Source organism: Colias eurytheme, chromosome 5 (genome assembly GCF_061535395.1).
Source record: "Colias eurytheme isolate Ceu_HAF_F1 chromosome 5, ilColEury1 Martin Lab GWU primary, whole genome shotgun sequence".
NCBI lineage: Eukaryota > Metazoa > Arthropoda > Insecta > Lepidoptera > Pieridae > Colias > Colias eurytheme.
This window is the reverse complement of record NC_142984.1, coordinates 5,928,503-5,950,555: the sequence shown is the minus strand read 5'-3', so window position 1 is coordinate 5,950,555 and position 22,053 is coordinate 5,928,503. Positions and strand designations below refer to the sequence as shown.

The following is a 22,053-nucleotide window of genomic DNA, read 5'->3' as shown; positions in this document are numbered from 1 at the left end:
TATCCGGGTTTATTTTTGGTACAGTATAATGTCTCAGGGGGAGTCATAGCCAAAGCTCATATGTACAAATAGATAGAAAGTCTAAAGTACTTGGCTGGCATTCACAACAAGACTTCCTACACTGTGGCCCCATAGTACGTTGTCCCACGGGATGTTCGAATAGTAAAGATAAAATAAGACTGCTAATGTGTGCGTGAACCGTTTTGCGTCAATCATATCAACTACACTCATACAGTCATATTCATTCCCCTGCAGCATGCATGTGTGAGTGCGCTATATCTGCTATCCATGTGTGTTCGTTGCCATACGGGAACCATGTGTGTGTTACCAATGAAGTCTGACCAATTGACACCGCTTTCCAAACTGTTTTATTCTATACGCAATACGCATATACTTAATTTCACGGATATAAATCAAGAAAATTTCTACACGTACGTCTACAGATTAACTTATTACACAGAATATAAGTACTAATGTAAAATTTAAACTTTAAACCATTACTGCAATACTTGTATAGAATATGTAATCTTCTTAAAAACACATTGACTCGAAATTACAAAAAACTACATTATAATCACATACCTACTAGAAGCTTAATTTATATTCAAACAATACATATTAATTAGGTAATTACTATTTACACAGATTAAGTTCATAGATAAGCGCTAATTATGTTTTTCATTATCGATTACAACGCACGCGGTGCTCGTTGTTTAAGTACACTACAGTTCGAATTTATTTCATCGTGCGTAAAGTTTGAGAAGCGTAGGATGTGGCTAATATTAAAATTAATATACCCGCTGGCCCAGTAGCGCCCGGACTTTCAGAAGTGCTGTACTGTGTACTATCTTGCAATGCATTCTATACTTTGTTGTTTATTATATGAGGTCACATCGGGCATACAAGACCTTATAAACAATTGTGTTTGCGTCAGATAATAAGACTGTTCAAGGGTGATATTTTTTTAAAGATAGTTTTAATCAATCTAATTAAAGACACTTGAAAACTATTAGTGCGTGTGCTTGTTAATTTTAGTGTAGTGAGTGTGATTCTCGTCAATTTTAAGTTACAATATGGGCGTGACTGAGTTTGATTGGGACTCCTGTAATGGAGGATATTATTCAGTGAGTTTTCACATCTCATATAACATTATTTTTCCTCTTGAAATGTAATTAACGACAAGACACTTAAAATTTCACAACAACATATTATAAAGTTAACATATCTAGTAATAGTAATACAATTTATAACGCACGATATCAATAAATCAACTTTCTTCTAACTACCCTACTGCATCTTTCCGATTCCGCTGACACTTCTGCTTAAATGCAGATAAGATAACAATTCTTGTTAAACGCTTACATGCATTGTTTTTAATCAAATTAATTAACATCCGTTGAATATGCATAGTTACCGAGTTATGCTAACATTAGTTAAATATTTTTAAAACACATACAGTTTACAATAACTATGGGATGTATTTGCGTAGCTTGGTGACTAAATTGTTTGATTTGTGACCTCATTCATAGCAGGAAAGGGAATTAAATTGATAACGGGCGCCCGCACAGTCATGCACTCATATCATGCAATAAAACCAATTTGATGAACACTTATATTTCAATGTAGTCTCTGTTATTCGAGAACATTTGACATCAAAGTTCATGATATTAATAGAAAAGAACGAAAACCAACATGTTAAACAGTCATTTTACGGCTACGGTATTCTAGCGTCCGCGTCGCCGGAGAAGTTTCAAACCGCCCGCCATCCCAAATTAAACTTATAACATACAAATGTTTATGTTCTAACTAACGTTTACATTTCGTAATCTTCCGGGAACGATCTCGAGTGCACGATGCAATGTAACCACGCTTTTGAAAATTTCCTACACTCAATAGCAATTACTGTTATTACTTTAATAAATTGTTGTACCAATTGATGTTATAGCATCAATGGTTCAGCTTTGAAGTTTATTAATAAGCATGTTTCATACAGGGAGAAGAATCCGTCGGCTCGATCAATACTATGTCAATATGCAAGTCGGAACTGCTATTTTCACCGGTTAAAGAAGGAGCGCATGGCGTGCACTTCAGCGTTGATAGTCTTGACTGCGAACTACCCACGGAGCAAGATCTGATCCTCACATGTCAAGCCAACAAAGACAACTATACCATCGCCTTCGAGGGAAGTCTCACCATTTACTCCGAGGACAGTGAGTGTGCTGAACCCGCCGTCAATCAAAATCATGGTAACGTAGCAAACTTGATATACCATAAAAAGTGACTTAATGTCTGATATCATAATTGACTCATACCGCCTAATTTGATAAGATTCCATTAACCGTGAATAATTGTTTTCAGACAAACTGGATAAAGATGATATAAACATAATATTAGATAGTGATGAAAGAACGCGCAGGAATTTAGAATTATTAGAAAGATGTAAGAAACTAACACATAAGCTAACAACGTCTATGGCTAGGAGTGATTTAGGTTTAACTACGTGGAGTAAGCTTAAGAAACAGACCAGTCATTTGCCCTTACAAAGGTAAGTGTCTCACAGGCCTATGATACAATTAAAAAATTAGGTTGTTGTTGTTAATGATTCCTAATAATGTTTCCTCAATATTTTAGGCATCCATCCGGTAATAATAATGAAAATTCAAACGAATCGACCGATGTTGCAAATGAAATGAATAATTCTGTAATAAAAAGTCAGAGCCTACCGAATTTATACCGAAAAAAGCTTATGAGTAGTTCAATAAATTCGGCAGCATTAAGCAATTCAACGGTAAGTGTTAGCAAATGTGCTAATGAAAAATTAATTGTAGTAACACGTTATCGACTTCTTGTGTTTACTAACTGCCATCTAATTTTTAGGTCGACTCCTTCACCTCAAACCAAAGGCTAAATGGTACTCCAACATGTATGAAAGTTTACGACGTTTCTCAAAATCGCTCACAAGGAAGTCAGCATTCAGAACCTATGAGTACATCGTCCACTGACAATCAAACTTCTACTGACAAAAGTCAAACAAAACAACAATCTTTCAATTTAGTTAAGCTTTTTATGAAACAAAAAAGTAATAGTAATGAAGGTATTGTAACAATGGATCAGTTAGATAGATCAGAATGCTGGCCTTCATCAGGGGGCGAAAGCGGTGAGTCATTGGGCGAAAACAAACCTGATGATTCTAAAACAATTTCTGTTAATCGACCTCAAGCCGAACTACCAAGTGAAGCTACTGAAGAAACATCTTCCTTATTTTATGAGGAGATTCGATCTGTAAATCCATATAATAGAGTATACGATGAAGTTTTAATAGAAGAGGAAGAATCCGATGGAACAAAGTTGAGTGATAGTGAAAGTAATCTTTATGCCATAGTGAATAAGCCTCGTATTCGACGAACTAACACAAATCTTGTAGGAAGTCCGTCAAAAGTAAGAAGTAATAGAAAATCATGCTCGTCACATTCATCCGCCACTAGCGTTAGTATTTCAAGTTGCTCGGAATCTGATGGTACTCAAATTACGAAAATGAATAGAGCTTTACATCGGGAACCTTGTGATACGAAAGCGACGTCGACTCATTTCGAAAGTAGCACCCAAGATAAAAGTATGCAAACATCAAACTTACAAGCCAGTGTTCCACAAGATCGGGAATTATTTAAAGTAGTTGAAGCTTCCTTTTTAGAGAAACTGAAAGAAGGTGATTGCGAAAAACCGGTATTTGTCCTTTATCCTAACTATACACTTCCAGATATAAGCTTTTTGAATGGTAGACCAAATATTTACCTTAATCCTGTAAAAGTCAATGTTTCACCAAAGTCTAGTGAAAGTAAAAGAGGTCGAACTCAAATCAAGGGAAAGCGACCATTCTCTTGTAACGATGTAGAAATGTTGAAAAAGAAAGGTCTTGGACATATAAAAGATTGGGATTCTTTGAACTTCTTATTGCCTTTAGAATGTCGGCAACTGCTATCAGAAGTTCCAGAACTAATGCAACATATTAAAGAAAAAGAAAACACGTCGAAGTGTACAGACAAATACTGCAATACGCCAGCTTCTTTAAGGCAGAGAAATAGGCCAACGAGTTGCGATTGTAATAACTTGGGTACAAATACAACAGCTGTGTCCTCAAGTTCAAGTACTGCGACTCAACCATCTTCAGGCTACCGAGGGTCGTCCACAATGCTTACTGATTCTTCAGCACAAAACAGCCCTGCTCCAACGGGGGCTTTTAATCCTCTTTTTGTATACCGCTACGATAGTGCAACAAGTTCTGAAGCCAGCGGTCTCCACAATGATGGACAAAGGATTAACCCTTCTATACCAAGACGATCACTGTCATTAGCTGAACAGAATCGCTTGGCAAAACAAGGAGAATCAGTGCCGCCAAGACCACCGTTACCAAAAAGTATATTAAGAAAGTCCATAGATAAAACCAGAAAATCTAGTGCAAAACGTTACAGTATGTTTGAAATGGATGATCTGATACAAGATCCTATAGTTTGCGCTAACGCTGCAGTAGAAAATAAAACAAAAAGAAGATCATTGCAAGAACCTTATTATCTGCAAAATCAAAATATTGATTACCGTAAAAACAATGATTTAGCTGCTAAGAGATTGTCACAACAATTTTTGGATGCCGCTGAAAAGGATATAGATTACAATGAGTACTATCACGATGAAGGTGTGGGAACAGAAAGCAGTTTGGAATCTGGAAAATCAAACGAACTTAAGTACCACCGGCCACATACACCACCGATGCCCAAACCGAGAACTAAGAAATTAGAATACATAGAGTTTCCACCGCCCGGCGCATTAATCAGCAGTGCCGATTTACAACAACTTGAAGAATTTTTGAAGCAAAGTGGTTTTAACTGCCAAAATATGGATGAATGGGATCAAAATCAAGTACAAAAGGTAAGGAGTCAGGTTACCAAGTTCCTCCAAATGAAGCGTTCTCAAGAGGAGAACCAGCGATCCACAGATTCTAGCGCGAGCAGTTGTAACAGCAAGAAGTCAGTGAGTTTTGCACAAAAATCTGAAGGCAAGATTGATGTTCCAACTGGCCAATCGAAGGCAGTGGAAGACCTCAAGGTAGTTAGCCTCGCTACTCCGCCTAATTCGCCTAACATTTCAGCCGTGGTAGCACAAAGACATTATCAGGTAAAGACCCATCGCTTTTTCATCCTATCTGCACGAATTCCTGCTATGTTCTGTAAGTACTTTTGTTCCTTTTTTTGTATGCATCACTCGTATTTCGTCACTTTGTATTCTTTTGCAGTTCTCATTAGAATGTATTATTCTTTGCAAATATTTTACTTTACTTTGCATACTCATCTTGGTTCACCCCACTTAATTCCATTTATTGCATTGTGCCATGAACCATAACCCTCAATATCTTTATTTACATTATTGAAATAATTAAATTTTATAATCAAAACGAAATAAACATTGAATTTTAGGGGAAGAACTTAGCCGAAATACCAATTTGTGAAGAGGCTGAAGTAAGTCCTGATGAGTTTGGCAGTCCCACGCGACACGAGGGAAGGGTTAAATACGATATGATCGACGTGTCACAGAAACGAGGTTCGTTTAATTGTTGTGTTTTTAAATTCACATAATATTGTACACCAAAAGAAGTCAATTGGGAATTTTATAAACTTTTATTTTTCAATTTTAGGGAAATATAATTGGATATTATAATTGATCTTAATTCTATAATTTTAGCTTTAGTCTCGAATGTTACGGATGCTGTAGAGATGTTAATTCAACATTTCTCAACCGCCACGGACCAAGCTGAATTAGCATTCTTAGGCGACTCGAAACAATCGCCCGCTTGCGCCAAAATTGCCTTAAATGCGCTATGTCCAGCCCTTTATGCTATATTTAGGGACGGTTTAAAGGAAAACATTGAAACTTCATTCGGTGCCGTCAATAATTCAGTTTGGCAAATGGTAGAATCAACAGCGAGACAAGGTAAATATATACAAATAATTGTTTTTACATTTCTTTACAGTTTATGGGATTGAAGACTAATTACACTTTATTTTCAGGCCCAATAACAAAATCACTCAATGAATTAGTTCTGAGAATAAACAGCGAGGATGCAGTAACAGAAGGATTGGTCAAATTTAACGCATTCATTTTAGGTCTATTAAAGTAAGTTAATGATAGTTTTTCTTCTTATGTTAGTGAATTTTGAAAAAATAAAGTAATTTCAGACGTCCATATTTTTTATACATGAATTAAAATCAATTTAGTTTTCATTTAAGATGGTTTCGAAATATAATTTTTCCTTTGTAGTGCGCAGTCCGTGGACGCGTGGGTATCGTATGTGAGAACTCGGGAATCAATATTGGCTAAACATTATGATCCTGATTCTCTCATACTTGCCGGGTGTGTCGGCGAACCGCGCTGTAGAGCTCTACTCGATACGTTATTGGCCAGTCTCGAGCCCTTACGTCTGCTGCCCTTCTCTCTGGACCTCATGTTTGAAATGCGAGAATTACACAGGAGCTTCAAAAGAATCGAAAGTGACATGAGAGCTGCCAGCCGGGTAAGTTTTACGTTTAATGCTACCTTCTAAATGCTAGTTATACCTATCTATTTAACTTTAGTTGGTAAGTATTCTCATCAAAAACTCATTGTACATTGATACATACGAAGTGCCGCCAGAAATCAAAGCCGACATCGCTTTATTTGCATTTTATTTATTGCATGTGCTTTCAAATCACAACTCACCGCGATTTAAGATACGTATAGCGTTTACTTTCGTGCACAGCTTTCATAAAATGCAAATAAAGGCATAATCGAACGATCGATGTCAGCGTATCTACCGAGGACGTCCCTATTTACATTCGAACTAACGATGGATAGCATGTTGCATGATTAAAAGAACTTTGGTGTATTTAACAGCCCAGTGCGATTAACACCCCGCAACTAACCCTGAACCAGCGGAACTTGCTGAAATTGGTTCGCTCGATGCAGTCTAGCGGCATCAGCGACGACTCCCAAGCGAGCGTTATAATGCGGAACAAAGAACCGTCGACTCCTGACCTCTTGAACGACACGGCCAATCTTAAAACTACCATTGAAAAAAACAGACCTCGATCATGTGTTAATCCAACACCTCTCGGATACGATATGTGTCCAAATAATAGCAGAATAGATTTAGAGAACAATAGGCGATGGTCGGGAGTGCAATTGGGCTCCAAGTTGATGCAAGCCTTCGACCGATTAGTATTTGACGATAGTGACGATTACACAGATAGCCTAGAGAATAACAAACCCTCCTCTAAAACGGCCGCCAATGAGACGAAGGTAAATTGGAGGGAACCTTTGTGTGAGCTCGGAACGCTTATTTGCGTAGATCGTTCATTTTGTTCATTTTATTTTAGTAATTAACCACGCTTTCAGCTTTGTGCCACTAAATTTACTGTAGTTGCTTTTTACGGTACCTTTTTATTTTGATTATTGAGTGTGCATAGAAACAATTGTTTTTATTATTTCTTGTTACTGATACCCTGTAATAATAATGAAATGACGTTATTTGGTTTTCATAGTTTGTGGTTTATATACAGTCAGAGAATATTGTGCTTACTCATAAATATGACTAAAACCGAGCAACCATTTTGTGTACACGAAACATATTTACATTCCACCGAAGTAATATTTGTGTCTAGAATATAGTTATAGGTGCATTGCATGTTTTATGGGTATTCTAGCAACCGTTAGATGGAGTACAATTTCCTGAATCTGATATAATCCCAGAATAGTTAAATATACTGACTATTATATATATAGATAATCCTATAGTTTTATACATTGCAATCCAATATGTAATAGATCCTTGGAAATTACTAGTCAATCCATATTCACTAATAGTAAAAATGGAAACCAGTTCATCATCTCTATATTATACAAACAGCTTGATACAAGTGGTGAAGAGCAATGGAGACCAAGCTCAGCGAACAGCTGTGGAAGCAACAACACTGGCAACGGCAGCAACAACTCCGGTGGCAAGTTCAGAAAACTTCAGCTCAAATGGGAGATGTTGAGCACCGCTGAGAGCCCTGTTACACCTACCGGTAAGTCAGAAAACCACCATACTATCCTTAAAAATTTTCCCTTTAGGATCTCAATTATTTTATGCTATTGCATAGCTTCTATCGCGGGCCTTGAGCACGGGGACCGAATCCAGAAATTCTGTAACGAAAAAACCTCACGCTCCCCACTCCAACGGACACGGAGGTGTGGCTTGAAGGCATGCTATGCAATAGCTTTACCGCGGCAGTCCCCGAGTGCCACACGTCTTTTTTTATATAGTTTTAAAAATGATAAGTACATGTTGCTGTTTTTCTTTCTTTGGTTTCAATTATAGCCCGTGATATTAATATTCAACGTGATATTAAATTATAAATATTATAAAGAGGAAAAGTTTGTAAGTATGTATGTATGTATGTATGTATGGTTTTCACGCATAAACTACTGGACCGATTTCAAAAATTCTTTCACCATTAGAAAGCTGCATCTTTACTGAGCAACATAGGCTATATTGCATTTTCAAAAAAATTAGAGATCCTTACCAAAAATGCAATAATGTAACCCAAGGTGTAAAAAAATCCTCAATAAAACTTCTGTCATCGCGTGCGCTGCGGAATCTATTGAAGATAGAACAAAAAAATGTTCTACGGTATTATAGAATGGATCAATATCTACAAGAAAGTCCGCGATACCATATGTCCATCTTCAGTAGTTATGTTACTACAACAACTTTTTTACGTTTTCAAAGTAAATAGAAGTGCCGACAGTAATCAAACCATGTTATCCATACACATATATTAATCCTTATCCCATTAAATGATGTATTATTATAGACTGTTTTAATACCAGCAAAACACTTTTTAAATGAAAAGAATTGGATATTCCATTCAAAAGATATAACGAATTTTTAAAAGTGTCAATCTACAGAAAATAGTAGGTATACTGTTCGAGCAGGCCGTAGTGCGGGGGTCACGGAGGAATTCTACCAATATGCGTCTTGACGGAACACAGTGGGGTTTTGGTCGGTAGGAATCCGACATAACCCACGGCCCCTCCCCCGGAGACCGTGGGTATCTATGAAAGATTTCCCCACTAAAACAAAAAAAAGTAGGGCCGGAGTGCGGGACGGGGTAAAGGTGATTTTCATGTGATTAAAAATTAAACCTATAGTCCGACCTATAGTAGACTTTTCACTGTAACGATATCGCTATCTATGCGGGTGAAACCGCAGGGCATTACTAGTTAAATTATATTTAACAAGCGCTCAATAATAAATACCAGTCAAAGATACATTGAACGTTAATTTATGTGTTATCGAAACATCGAATGCATTGATAGATACGGGCCAGAGGGAAAGGCCTCGTTATCTGGTAATCGTTGCCGTTTGATACTGCTCGTAATATTGGGTTAATATTATTTATTTAAGATAAGTTACCAGGTATTAGACACACTGAGAACGTTGTATCTATGTGTGTCTCTTCTATTGTTTGTCTAATGTGGTGCTTACTTTGTAATATGTTCGCGTACATCCTTTTCTCCATAAATTAAATAATAAAAACCCCGGATCTAACAACAATAGTCACGGTTATGCCGTATTGGTAATGCGCCAAATTTAGAACTTCCGCAATAACGCTATACTGTTAGACTAACACCTTACAGCTCGTAAAGAATTTAATGTGGATCATGATATTACTTTTCGGCTTAATAAAAGTAGTTACGTGATTCTTTCTCAAGAGTTTAAGAGCGAGGCCACATTAGTACGTTGCGTTGCGCTGCGACGTCGCAGCGTTGACGCTGCGTCATTTTTCATATATTTTTTATGATATGCCACATATGCGTTGCGTCGTCGCATGCGACGTTTCAACGGATCGACGGACAAGCGACGAAGCGGGGGGAGAGTGATGCGCTGCGCTGTCGGAGCTCCGGTGTAATAACGGATAGTGTTTCGCTGCTAGAGGAGCAAGCTAGACGTGCGCAACGATATTTTTTATCTTTATCATGAGTGTGAACGATATCGATATAGATTTTCTCATATCCCTGGTGCAAGAAAGACCGATCATATGGGATAAAGGACATGAACATTTCAGTGATAAATTCCGGAAAGCAAACGAATGGGCAGCTGTTTGTAAAAATTTATTTGAAAATTACGACGAATTTGAGGATGCTAAAAAGAACAAAATTGGTAAGTTATCATATGTCATAATTACTTAGTTATATAATTTGGTACTTATGTTAATTTAAATCTTCTTCAACTGCCATGGTAAAGCGCCTGCGGGACTCATAAAGTAATTAGCAAATTGGTCTCTGATAAAATTTTGAGCTAATGATTCTCCGATGATGTGGGGTCGCAATTGTGGGAACTTACTTATTGTTATCTTGTCTTGTTGCCGTAAACCATCGTGTTCTGTGACAAAATTGTGTAAAACACAACAAGCTTTCACAATATCAATAGTTAAATCATATGCTGTATCGATTGGCCTGTGTAAAATACGCCATTTATTTGCCATGATCCCAAATGCACATTCCACGTATCTACGGGCTCTGCTAAGGCGATAATTATAAATTCTTTGTTTCACATTGAGATTTTGGCCGCCATATGGACGCATAACATGCTTACTTAAACTAAAAGCTTCATCACCGACGAGTACATATGGGATTGGCGGCTCATTACCATGATCATTTACGAGTGGTTGAGCATCGGGCAATGGTAGTTCATTTCTCATTAAAACTTCGTACAGTTTCGAATTTCTAAAAATGGTAGAATCACTTTCTTTTCCATATGCGCCCATGTCGACAAAAACAAACTTATAATTGGAATCTACAACCGCCAGCAAAACAATTGAAAAATAATGTTTATAATTATAAAACAGAGAGCCGCTATTCGCTGGTTTTGTTAAACGTATATGTTTCCCATCAATTGCCCCGAAGCAATGGGGAAAGTTAGCTTTGCGATCAAAATCTAATGCAATATTTTTTAGTTTTTCTTCTGTGATTTCTTCTATGTACTGTGGTCGAAGATATTTCCAGATAGCTTGACAAACGGACGAAATAATAATAGAAATTGTTGACCTTCCACGTTTAAATTTGAAATGCAAGTCCCTCATCGAATTTCCACTGCCCAAATACCTGCAATACAAACAAAGGGTATTATTACCTACCTACATATTTTTTTCTCTCTTTGCAGGTAACGAAGTTGTAAAAAAATGGAGAAGCGTGAAGGACAACTTTTTACGATACGTAAAAAAAATAAAGGATAACAGTTCATCAGGATCAGAGGCAAAACAAATGAAAAAATATCATTATTACAATCAATTGCTGTTTTTGCTGAAAGTTGCTCAAAATAAAACTGACAGTAGCCTTGATAAAGGAGTGGAACGAAACGAAAACACAACATCATCTCCACGTGCGACAAAACAAATGTCATCGTTACCTCCAGGTCCTTCTCGCTACGTACCTGCTAATCGCAAGAGATCAAACCAAGCAATAGATGATGTCGAGGCGCAAATGTTAGAGGCGTTGCAGGAAAAAGAAAATCGCCATCTATCATTTTTTAAAGGTATTCTGCCTTCTTTAAACGACTTTACGGAATTACAAACGTTGACATTTCAAAGCAAAGTTATAAATATCATTACCGAAATGCGGTTCGGGGAACAGACTCAATCAACAACATGGCAGCTACGCGGATATCATACGGGACAACAATATCAATCGACAACAATGCAGTCACGTGGATATCAAACTGGACTACAGGCCCAGTCACCATCGCCATCGGAGTATCAGACAGGACTACAGACCCAGTCCCCATCGCCATCGGGGTATCAAACGGCTGAATTCGAAACTACTTATTTATCAAACACTTCAGTTAGTAACTTTACTGATGATAGTCAAGAAGAAGAATATAACTTTGCTGTAATCTCTAATACTGATCCTTAAATAAAACTGTATTAAAACACAATAAATGAATAACTGATTATTATGTTGTTTCTTTTACTTACCTCAATGTGATACCAATCATTTCAATTGGTTCTATTGGATTCCTGAAATTGGTATACTGCTTCTTTAAATGTGGTTCTAAGGTTATCACCAAATAATTAAAGCTGGCCACACTCATTCTAAAAAATGCGAAAAATTTATCTTCATCTAACAACAACTCTCTATATTCCTGCATAAAAAACTGACCATCACTATTTCTTAATGCAATCACGGGAGATATCCAGAATCTTTTTTGGTTTCTACGTTTGTTTCGGCGGTGGCGTAATAAAAGCAACAAAAGAACACGTTTGTATCGATCCATTGCGAGGGCTGAACTGAGACGCTTCGTCGCCCTTCTGCGTTGCGACGACATGCGTCGACGCAACTCTGGTGTGGCATACAATGCGTTGATCCGTTGCGATGACGCGACGCACCGCAACGCAACGTACTAATGTGGCCTCGCTCTAAAGGATTAAATGGCCTGACTCAGAATAGACGACCCAGTTACACCGGCACCGAATAGTTAAGAACAAAAAGATGTTTTAACGTAACGAGGGTTAACTCTTGTTGCTTCACATACATTGTAAAAGTGTTTGTTAACTCGCGTCATTTCCTATTGGCACGAAACGATACACAATTTCAAATAAAGCGTAGGTGATTCTCGTAAAAAATATACAATATTGCTTCTGTCGTATCTGATCTATTTTTGTTCTTAAGGGCATTTTTATTATGTGTCTACCATTTACTATTTGAAATTTGAACTGAAACAGAAAATTGACTTGCATACGCTGTTTGAGTATATGGATTATATTCGTATTAAGTGTCTCTGTTTATCTGAGTAATCGCTCATCTGTAGGCTAAAATGGAATTTCAAGGTTATCTTAATCTTCAAGTGGATCTACCACATGTTTTTGTTAAATATTTACTTATGACTTTAAATAACTATACGTGCGCTTCTTAACTTTAATGCATTCCGTTTTAGTATCTTTGGACAGAATTTAATTATAATAATATGTTTAAATAGGTACTCAAAAGTACTAGTTCACTAAGGCAATTTTAAAGTTTGTCTCAATAAACTAAGTCATTTGAGCTGCATTCTAAATTTATCGTCCACTTTATATTTTCGATGAAAATGGTTATAAGCATGGACGTATAAAAAAAGACGGACGGTATATCGCCTAAACATTGAGTGAAGCCTAGTAATGGCGGCGAAACATCCATGTGTGTGTGCCATGTTGCCATGGCAACAGTTGTGTTGATGACAATGGCGGCTGTATTTTTTTCTATAAATTTTGCCGTAATAATTTTGTCATTAAAACATAAAAGAAATAACTTGCTTCCCTGTGGAATGTAATCCCTTGTGTTTTGTTATTTAAAATTGTACTGTTGCGACACCATTTAACCACGCAAGACGGCATTTTAAAAATTTTTTGTGAAACAGTGACGCAGTTAATCAGTCGGTAGTTCACGACGTAATGGCGGCCGACTAGCTTACTATGGTGAGAGTGTGTGCGTGTTTATTGTCTTTACACGATCGCTAGCTTACTATGGTGGCTTCACGTTGTTTGTTCGTAATACGGCGTCCGTCTTTTTTTATACGTCCATGGTTATAAGTACTTTGTATACTTATTGCATTATGTAAGGATCCAAGTCATGCGATGTCATGAACTGAACTGTCTTTTGTTTTAACATAAACATGAACGGTAGATAAACCATACACGAATATTGATAAATGCATTTTCAAATGTATTTCAGAAGGCAGTTATTTAATACATAATCAGTTCAGGTTTCAGATATTTTTATATCATTCAGTACAAGGCCGAATTCTCGTGACTTTTTATATGTTGTCTGATATTCTTCAAACTAATCCATACTAATATTATAAATGCGAAAGTAACTCTGTCTGTCTGTCTGTTACTCAATCACGCCTAAACTACTGAACCAATTTGCATGAAATTTGGTATGGAGATATTTTGATACCCGAGAAAGGACATAGGCTACCTTTTATTGCGAAATATGTACCACGGGCGAAGCCGGGGCGGACCTCTAGTTTATTATAAAATCTTGGCATTATTTTTAAGTAGTGTGTTCTACCCATGTGGATTGTAGGCTACTTATAAATATAATTAAGCATCCTTCTTGTTACGGATTTATCTATAAACATAAGGTTGTATGCTATATTTCCGTATACATATCCTATATAAAAGTGAACTTTATAAAAATAACACATATATCTCAGGTGAGACATCGCCAGCTGCTGTGCGCTCGAAGATTCCTCGGCCCGTGTCATCGCCCGTTCGACCACAGGCGCCCTCTATACCGTCGCCGGCTAAATCACACAATGCGCCAAGGTATGATTGACTATCTTTATCAATTTTATCACGGTGTTTATTAGGTCAAGCTGTATGTTATTATATTTTAAAAGTAATTTCACCCACATTTTATCATCGGAAAACTATCAACTTATAATCACATATCAAAGGTTTTCAAGATAAAGCGACACGACATAATATTGTAACTTTCGCTCCACTGCGCATAATACATACATATATTACATAGTGACATTAATTCTTTATATATTTTGAAATAGTTTTGTAAATTGTAACAAATCTACCTTGATGACTACCTGTTTTAAAAATATCATTATTTTAGTAGCGTTGAACTGAACACAGTTGGCATCTACCTAATTGGATCGTCTCCAATCTACACTGAAATATGTTTATCGAGTTTTTTATTTCCGAATAGAACCAACTAATTGGTCTTATAAAACATTTGCCTATGTTTATAAAAGAAATTTTAAAGTAATAACATCGTTTTGTGTAATATAAACTAAGATATAAATAAACTTGAACTACTCGATATTGTTTATAACTAGTAGTTGTATAACATCGCACAGTTGTTTGTTGACATTGTAATAATTACTGATAGTTGACATTGTAATAATTACTGATAGTTGACATTGAAAAGGTTATTTTATTTTTTGCGTCGAGACAATTGATCGTATTTCAATTTTATGTATGCGGGTCCCGTCTCATAGCATGTGCATGTGTATGTTCGTCGCCTTTTTTTCGTTCGAAATTAGCCTTTACGTCGTAAACAAAAGATGTTAAAAGAGTTATCAAAACATGATCAACGTGTTCGTTATTTTGGTAAAATGCATCATCATTCTTCCCACACGTAGTTCTAATTTCTCGTATTCAATATTTCATGTGAATTCTCTTTACAGCTGTTTTTTTTTTTGAAGTTTTGTATTATTTAGAGTTCAAAAGCGATCGATAAGCCTGCATAACCGCATATCATTTAAGCTATCGGTATTGCTTTAATAATAAATTAATGATTTCGAAACAGAAGCTAACTAAAACAACTGTAGACAAATACTAAAAGGCGTAGAAAAAATAATGTGATATGCCTTGAGATGAGATGATAATTTTTTGTGCTTGGCGCATTATCAAATAAATAATATTATTTTTTATTAAAAAGGCAGTATTATAGATTCAAAGTACACAGATAAAATATACATTTGTAAATCTACAGAGGCATCCCCATAGCAGTGCGTAAGGGCGCGTCGCCGACGTCAACAAGCCGGCCGCAAACCGCACAACGCAACACAGCTAACAAGAAACCTCCGCAGCCAGCTAACAGGTAAAATATATGTATTATAATATTTATGTGCAGTTATTGTGTAGGTTAAACAAGCTATAGGTTTTGATTTTTTGTTATATTGAACGCAATTTATTAATTTTTGTCGCATCTTCAAAAATATGAAAATTTGCAGTATATTTAATTGATACGTTTCAACTTTTATGTTCAATATACATACCTATATCAATTCCTTCATTCCTTTGGATTACATAGACTTTTGACTATTGGTGGTTTGGTCTTATATGTGGTAAATTTTGAAAGCTTAAAAGCACTTATAAAAATTACGCACGCACCTACAGAATTACCCATGAGAAGCCAGCAAGGAAATCATTGGACAAAAACGGAAACTCGAATCTTGCTGAAAATAAAAATCTTATCAATTTAAGAAAGGCGCCGTATGTATCACGAATTAGATTTGTTGGGAAAATAACAGTACTAACTTTGGTTTTCAATTCTTCAAATATTAATACAATAATAGCATGTGCTGCATGTACTTTTTCCGTAAAAAATGTTGCCTCACAAATACATTTTAAGAATCTTGATTCTCTTAATATTTAAATCAACTGTTCAGAAGTTTGCAACAAAAGGTACCTATATCAAGCATGGTTTTTCTATTAATTAAAAACAAATATTCGTTTAAATAATTCCATATTTACTCATCGTTAGAGCAAATAATATAACGTTATTGTTAATCTAATTTTATTCCATTACTTTAACATCTTAACTGTCATTATCAAGCTCGTGTATGGTCCTTCGAGCCGGATCTAAACAACCGTGAGATCCATAACTGAGCCTAAAAGTATATGGCCTTATATAAAGGTGGGTCCACACTTGATCATTTTCGCGTATCAGATCTCCGTCGCGTAGCATCGACGCGTATCATGTTTGTTAGTGAGGACGCAAAATGATCGCGATCATGATACACTCCGATCGCTACTAATCGCGTATCTCATACGTATTGTAAATAATGCTAATAATAATGTATAATGTAATATGGTAACTCGTAATATATTATGGTATAGTCAAAATGGGCGTCCACACTTATGATACGCATACTCGATACGATACGCCTGATACGGATACGATTGCTTGATACAAATGTGGATCCACATTAAAGTGTTGCACGATACAAGTCACATCATATTCCCGTCCGACTAGGGCCCTTCCGGCCTCCTCCACTCAAGCGACAGCCCAAGCCGAGGTTCGAGATCCCCGACAAGGTGGGACGCTCTTGCGCATGTCGCTGCCAGGGTGAACCTTCAGTTCACCCACGCGTCCGCGTTAAGATGTAGAAGCCCTTCTGGCTAACCGAGAGACAACACACAAAAGAAACCACATAATATTATTATGTGCAGGACGTCCCGCGTGGACCAAGCGGGCGGTGCGGGGCTAGCGCCGCGGCCCGCGTCGCTGCCGTACGGGCGCGCGGCGCCGCCGCCCGCGCCGCGCCGCGCTGCTTCATCCTCCGCTACACGGCACACGCAGAAACACAAGTTTGTTCATTTTTGTACTTCATTATTTATTGATTTACTGATTTTATGTCATCGGTATTACGAATAAATAGATAAATAACTAAATAAATATGATATTTTTTAGGACTAACCAATCTCTTTAATGTTCAGGCTATTTTAAGTAACTCATAGCTAGCCTAGTCTGACAGACAATTAATAAATATAAATACTGTAGTATTGCAAATATAATGAAAAAGCCCTCTTTTTAACCGACTTCAAAAAAAAGGAGGAGGTTATTAATTCGGCCGGTATGTTTTTTTTTTTTTTAATGTATGTACACCGATTACTCCGAGGTTTCTGAACCGATTTACGTGATTCTTTTTTTGTTCGATGCGGGATGGTGTCGAATTGGTCCCATAAAAATTTTATTCGGATAGGCCCAGTAGTTTGTATTTTATAAGCATTTTTGTCTATATATTTGTAAATGTTGCAAGTGCAAGTTTGAAGTCGGTTGTTTTTAACGCAGTTATCACTTGTTAAACAATTTGTTTGAAAGTTTGAATTGAATAAGCTGGTTATTTTTAACACGCTTTCATTAGTATCACTTTTATGTTTATATGTAAAGGACACCTGACTCGTTTATTGACCCACTTTAAACGGACAGATTTAATACAAACTTTGTACACTTATCAAGGATCAATACAATAACTAAAAGCGTGTTTTTTTAAAGCTAATTATTTTATTTTTCATCAACTTAACATGTAGTGAATAATCATTCAGTGAATTGAACGGAAAACCATTTATCTAACTTTGTCAAACCACTGATTAGTTTTGCAAGTAGAACTTGAATCAGTCTGACATTATTCCATTGCCGGATGTCCTAGTTTTGGCAATGACTGCACATACATAGTTGAATAATAAATTAGTCGCAATTAAGTCCGATTACGAGGCCTGGCTGCGCCAGACGGTCTAAAAATTTCTTATCATTTTTTTATGGCCACATATTATATTGTATGATATAATAAATAAAGTTACGATATAAATTTTTAGATTATTTATTTGATATTATGTTGTTTTCCTTTTGTTTGATAAGAGATTGTATCATTTGGTCCTAGTTTAGAATTTTGACTGGTACATTTTCCCAAAGACGTCAGTGTCCTATTTAGAAAAAAAATATTTTTTCTCGCATTCTCGACCAGTAAATATAATAATTTCTAAACGAATTCCAGATACGTAAGAACGCTATGGCACAGGCTGCCCTCCGACTCAGGGCATCTAGCGTTCAACGAGGGGGAGAAGCTTCGTTTGATCCTAGAGGTCGATGAACAGTACTTACTCTGTTGTCGCGGCGATCAGAAGGGTCTCGTACCCCGAGACGCAGTAATGGAGGACTTCTGATGCTGGCCCTAGCGCTGGCAGCCTCATTGGCGCCCGCTGCTCACCAAGTGAGTCATGTGTAGAAATATAGAACGAATAGTTTAGTGCGCGTAAATCCAGTTGTAATTTGTGTCGAATTGTGAATCAAGTTGTAATTTGTGTCGAATTGTGAATCAAGTTGTAATTTGCGTCGAATCGAACGTCGATGCATCGTCTTTCGTTTGAACGGTGATAAGTGAGATCGTTTCGAAACTTTTAATCGTGTTAGTTTAAGTCGAAATACGAAATTGTGTTAAATATTGAACTATTAAGTGATTTGTGACGTTACCTCTACTCTTCATGTTTGGTCCTTTTACGGGGATTTCAACGATCGTAGTATTAAGATTTCTACTTTATTTTTCTATCAAGATTCGACGATGGAATCTCATGCATAATGACATTTTATTGGAATTTTATGACACTTTTATAATTAATCGTTTGGACAATTTGACATGGACATTTATATTTTATTTTTAACCGTCGCAGTAATCCCCGTTCTAGGACTCCATTGGACATCTACAAAGTAAAATCGATTCCGCACATTTATGTATAAATCTGTAGTAAAATCTAGTCTTACGTTTTAAGGCACGACTATATCTTATACTGTAAATATAACGATAATATTATTGAACTCAAATTGTGGGAGTATTTACCGCTAATGATAATTATGTAGCATAAAGCATTTAGAAATTTATATTGAAACATTGACGGTAAATGTTGCCTCAATGTGGCGTGATACATTTTACTCTAAGGACAAAATCTCATTTAGTGGAACCACCGGCCGAGAGAAAGACGCTCTATATTAAAATTTTTAGATAAACATTGGATATTGGTGTCTAAATTATATCGGTATTTGTATCATAATGTTATTGTACTTATCGGTGTTAGTTTGTTTAAGCATATTATGTATTGGAGGGTCAGTTGGATACCGTGTTCGTGCTGGTCGATAAATCGATATGTCTGTCTATAGTCTGCCACAGACGTAACTTTATTTCATCACACTAATAGCATGCGACCTTTCCATTTCACCTTCCTATTGGGTTTGTGGTAGGGGTCGACGTCTTTTACCTTTGGTACATCCACAAAACATATCTTTGGATGTCTATGGTAGTGTGGGCTTTAACTTGGTTGTGGAACTAACCGCATGGCCTCTTCCGAATTTCCTTTCCTCGGGTCCACAGTTCTGGAAAGTTCTACGTGGTGTTGGGACGTAACATCTCTGTTACTAATCGCATGCGCCTATCCACTTTCATATCCTGATCGTTCGCTTCACCCATTAAAAGTTCATCCATGAGATCTTTTAAAAATACATAAAATAGGTGAAAGTTACCCTAATAACTATATCGAACTAAGCAAGGTTGTAAGGTGTATGTTAAAGCATTGTCTACTTAGCATCTATCAACAACATGATTTTAATGTGAATAACACCCATTTTACGGATTTTAATATCGGTTTAGTATGCTTCCAGAAACCTCGTATTCATGCCAAGTACGATACTAATATTGTGATAGACTATCATATCACTGCTTATAGTGCAACAATTGAGAGAACGATATTTTTCGGTAGGTTTACGTATTGCTCAAGGGAGGACGGTTTATTTAGATAGAATTTTTTATAAAATACTCTCGTGTAATCGTATAATTATACTCGGAATTCCAGTATTCGTCTGTATAGAGTTGTAAATAATATTAAAATTATAATTAGAAATTCAAAAGGTCAAAATTATGAAACCTTTGAAATGCACGATACAGTTCCTCTCGTAGTCCGTCGTGCGGTTGAGTCACAAATTGGCGAAATGTAGATTATTGTGTGTTGTAGACAAAATTGTAGTTACATTTGCGTCTTTCTCGAAGCCGGTGATTGTCCCGAAGTTCTTGCCAACTACGTTCAGTGTACAGTTACAGAGGCTCGATGACGACTAATCTCTAATGTTGGATGAACGTCAGTTGACAATCGTTATGCCTTGGAATATTTCGCCGAACATTTGCCTCCCTTTTACCCGTAGCTTATTGTTATCGAGACGAAACTTATCCGCAGCGACCGAATATTTGGCGAAATGTGGAGAAGGTAAAATGGACTGTAATATTATAGGGTGTAATTTATACAATAATTAGGTTAAGAATGTTGATTGTTGTTCTACAATCATGCGTCTTTGTGTGATTTAAGTTTGTAAAGAAATAAATACATTGTCATTACTCTGCGCTTGTGACTGAATGATGTGATGTGGCCTTTGTATGTTATTATTTAAATTATCGTAAAGTGCGAGTGAGCTTGTTGCATCAGTCCATGTATTCATCTACTACTTGCATCGGGAATGCTTCCACAGATTATGTATAAATAGTTGTTACTCGAACAGTCTAATAACCGTATAGAATTAGCGAAATAACATGCCTTAAATTGTTCACACAGTTCTATAAATTAATACTAAAATATTATTCTAATATAGCTCGCTTCTATTGCTTAAAATTAATCGCTTTGGAAGTTAGCGTATATGTATTTAAAATAGCGGAGTTTGTTAGTCGTAAGTTTTTAACAGTTTGTATGAAAAGATATTGAATGCTTGTTTTATAGATAAAATAATTCCTGCGCGTTTGTGAAAGTTTAATCGAGGTGAATGGTGAGACTGCGTACAAACTTTAAGTTATACTTTTTGCGTGAAAATTTAATTTATAATTTACGATTGGGATCAATAAGTTTTATTGAGTTAAAAATTTATTTTCTTATAAAAATGAAAATAATAAAAAGAGGCTTTCGTTATCCTGCGAACTTCAACGAACGACTGAGAAATAATTCCGAATATATTATGATTAAGTTAATTTCGAAAATCCTGTGTTCCGATTAGACATTCATCATCCATTTGTATATGTATTGTTTAAAGATATTATTATGTTAAGTGCCATAATTTAATAAATTAACAATTGAATAAAATATTATAATGCATAACCATGTACACCAATTAAATAATATATAAAAAAATGTTGTTTCATTCAACCTATTCACAATCTTCTACAATAAGACTATGATTCTTTTAAGATAAGTAAGACCAATAATTTTAATACAGGAACCTTACATTGATAATTTGGGTTCGAATCCCAAATAAGAGCAATACATACTCACTTCTAGAGACAGGTAACTGAAATGGTGGTAAAAGGAAAATAAAACGACAGACTTTCATATATATTTTATTGATAAACAGCTACAGAAACCAACACGTTTACATACAACGAAGTCACTACTGTGCTGTAATGTTCAGTTTAATTATGATATTGAAATAATTGTGTTTACAATATTATATCAAACCAAGAATTAATAAGTTAATATACCTACTACAAGTAATTATTGTATGGAATGACAATAGAAATAGGGTTTATGTAAATAAGTTGTCGTTTATGTTACATAATATGAAATTAAGTATAATTGGAAAAGTTTTTGAAGTTACGATGTTTACGAAAAATGACGCCCAAATTGAATAAAATTACATGAATATAGGCAATCAAAAAGACCTCGATGTTGATTAAAAAAC

The 22,053-nt window shown here is 36.1% G+C and overlaps 2 protein-coding genes across 10 annotated transcripts in view; both read left to right on the top strand.

Annotated features, from left to right (window-relative positions):
- The window catches only part of LOC149908476 (uncharacterized), a 75,270-nt gene extending 53,764 nt beyond the window's left edge, over window positions 1–21,506 (top strand). For 3 of the 9 annotated variants that reach the window (XM_090101950.1, XM_090101949.1, XM_090101951.1), the window contains 14 exons: window positions 1,994–2,246; window positions 2,359–2,545; window positions 2,632–2,788; window positions 2,878–5,169; window positions 5,469–5,592; window positions 5,734–5,982; window positions 6,060–6,165; window positions 6,310–6,562; window positions 7,934–8,093; window positions 14,261–14,372; window positions 15,556–15,663; window positions 15,963–16,058; window positions 17,019–17,156; window positions 18,344–21,506. In XM_090101950.1, coding sequence (XP_089958076.1) covers window positions 1,994–2,246; window positions 2,359–2,545; window positions 2,632–2,788; window positions 2,878–5,169; window positions 5,469–5,592; window positions 5,734–5,982; window positions 6,060–6,165; window positions 6,310–6,562; window positions 7,934–8,093; window positions 14,261–14,372; window positions 15,556–15,663; window positions 15,963–16,058; window positions 17,019–17,156; window positions 18,344–18,512 — 4,404 coding nt within the window. In that variant the 3' untranslated portion in view covers window positions 18,513–21,506. Of the gene's footprint in view, window positions 1–852; window positions 1,125–1,993; window positions 2,247–2,358; window positions 2,546–2,631; window positions 2,789–2,877; window positions 5,170–5,468; window positions 5,593–5,733; window positions 5,983–6,059; window positions 6,166–6,309; window positions 6,563–6,921; window positions 7,327–7,906; window positions 8,094–14,260; window positions 14,373–15,555; window positions 15,664–15,962; window positions 16,059–17,018; window positions 17,157–18,343 lie in introns of those variants that run through there. The other 6 variants (XM_090101955.1, XM_090101953.1, XM_090101957.1 and 3 more) reach the window with 5 other exon arrangements.
- Window positions 10,048–12,022, top strand: LOC149908477 (uncharacterized). Its single transcript, XM_090101964.1, has 2 exons — window positions 10,048–10,231; window positions 11,234–12,022. The coding sequence occupies exons 1-2, from the start codon at window positions 10,048–10,050 to the stop codon at window positions 11,980–11,982; spliced, it is 933 nt and encodes a 310-aa protein (XP_089958090.1). The 3' UTR covers window positions 11,983–12,022.
- Window positions 21,507–22,053: the final 547 nt, after the last annotated feature.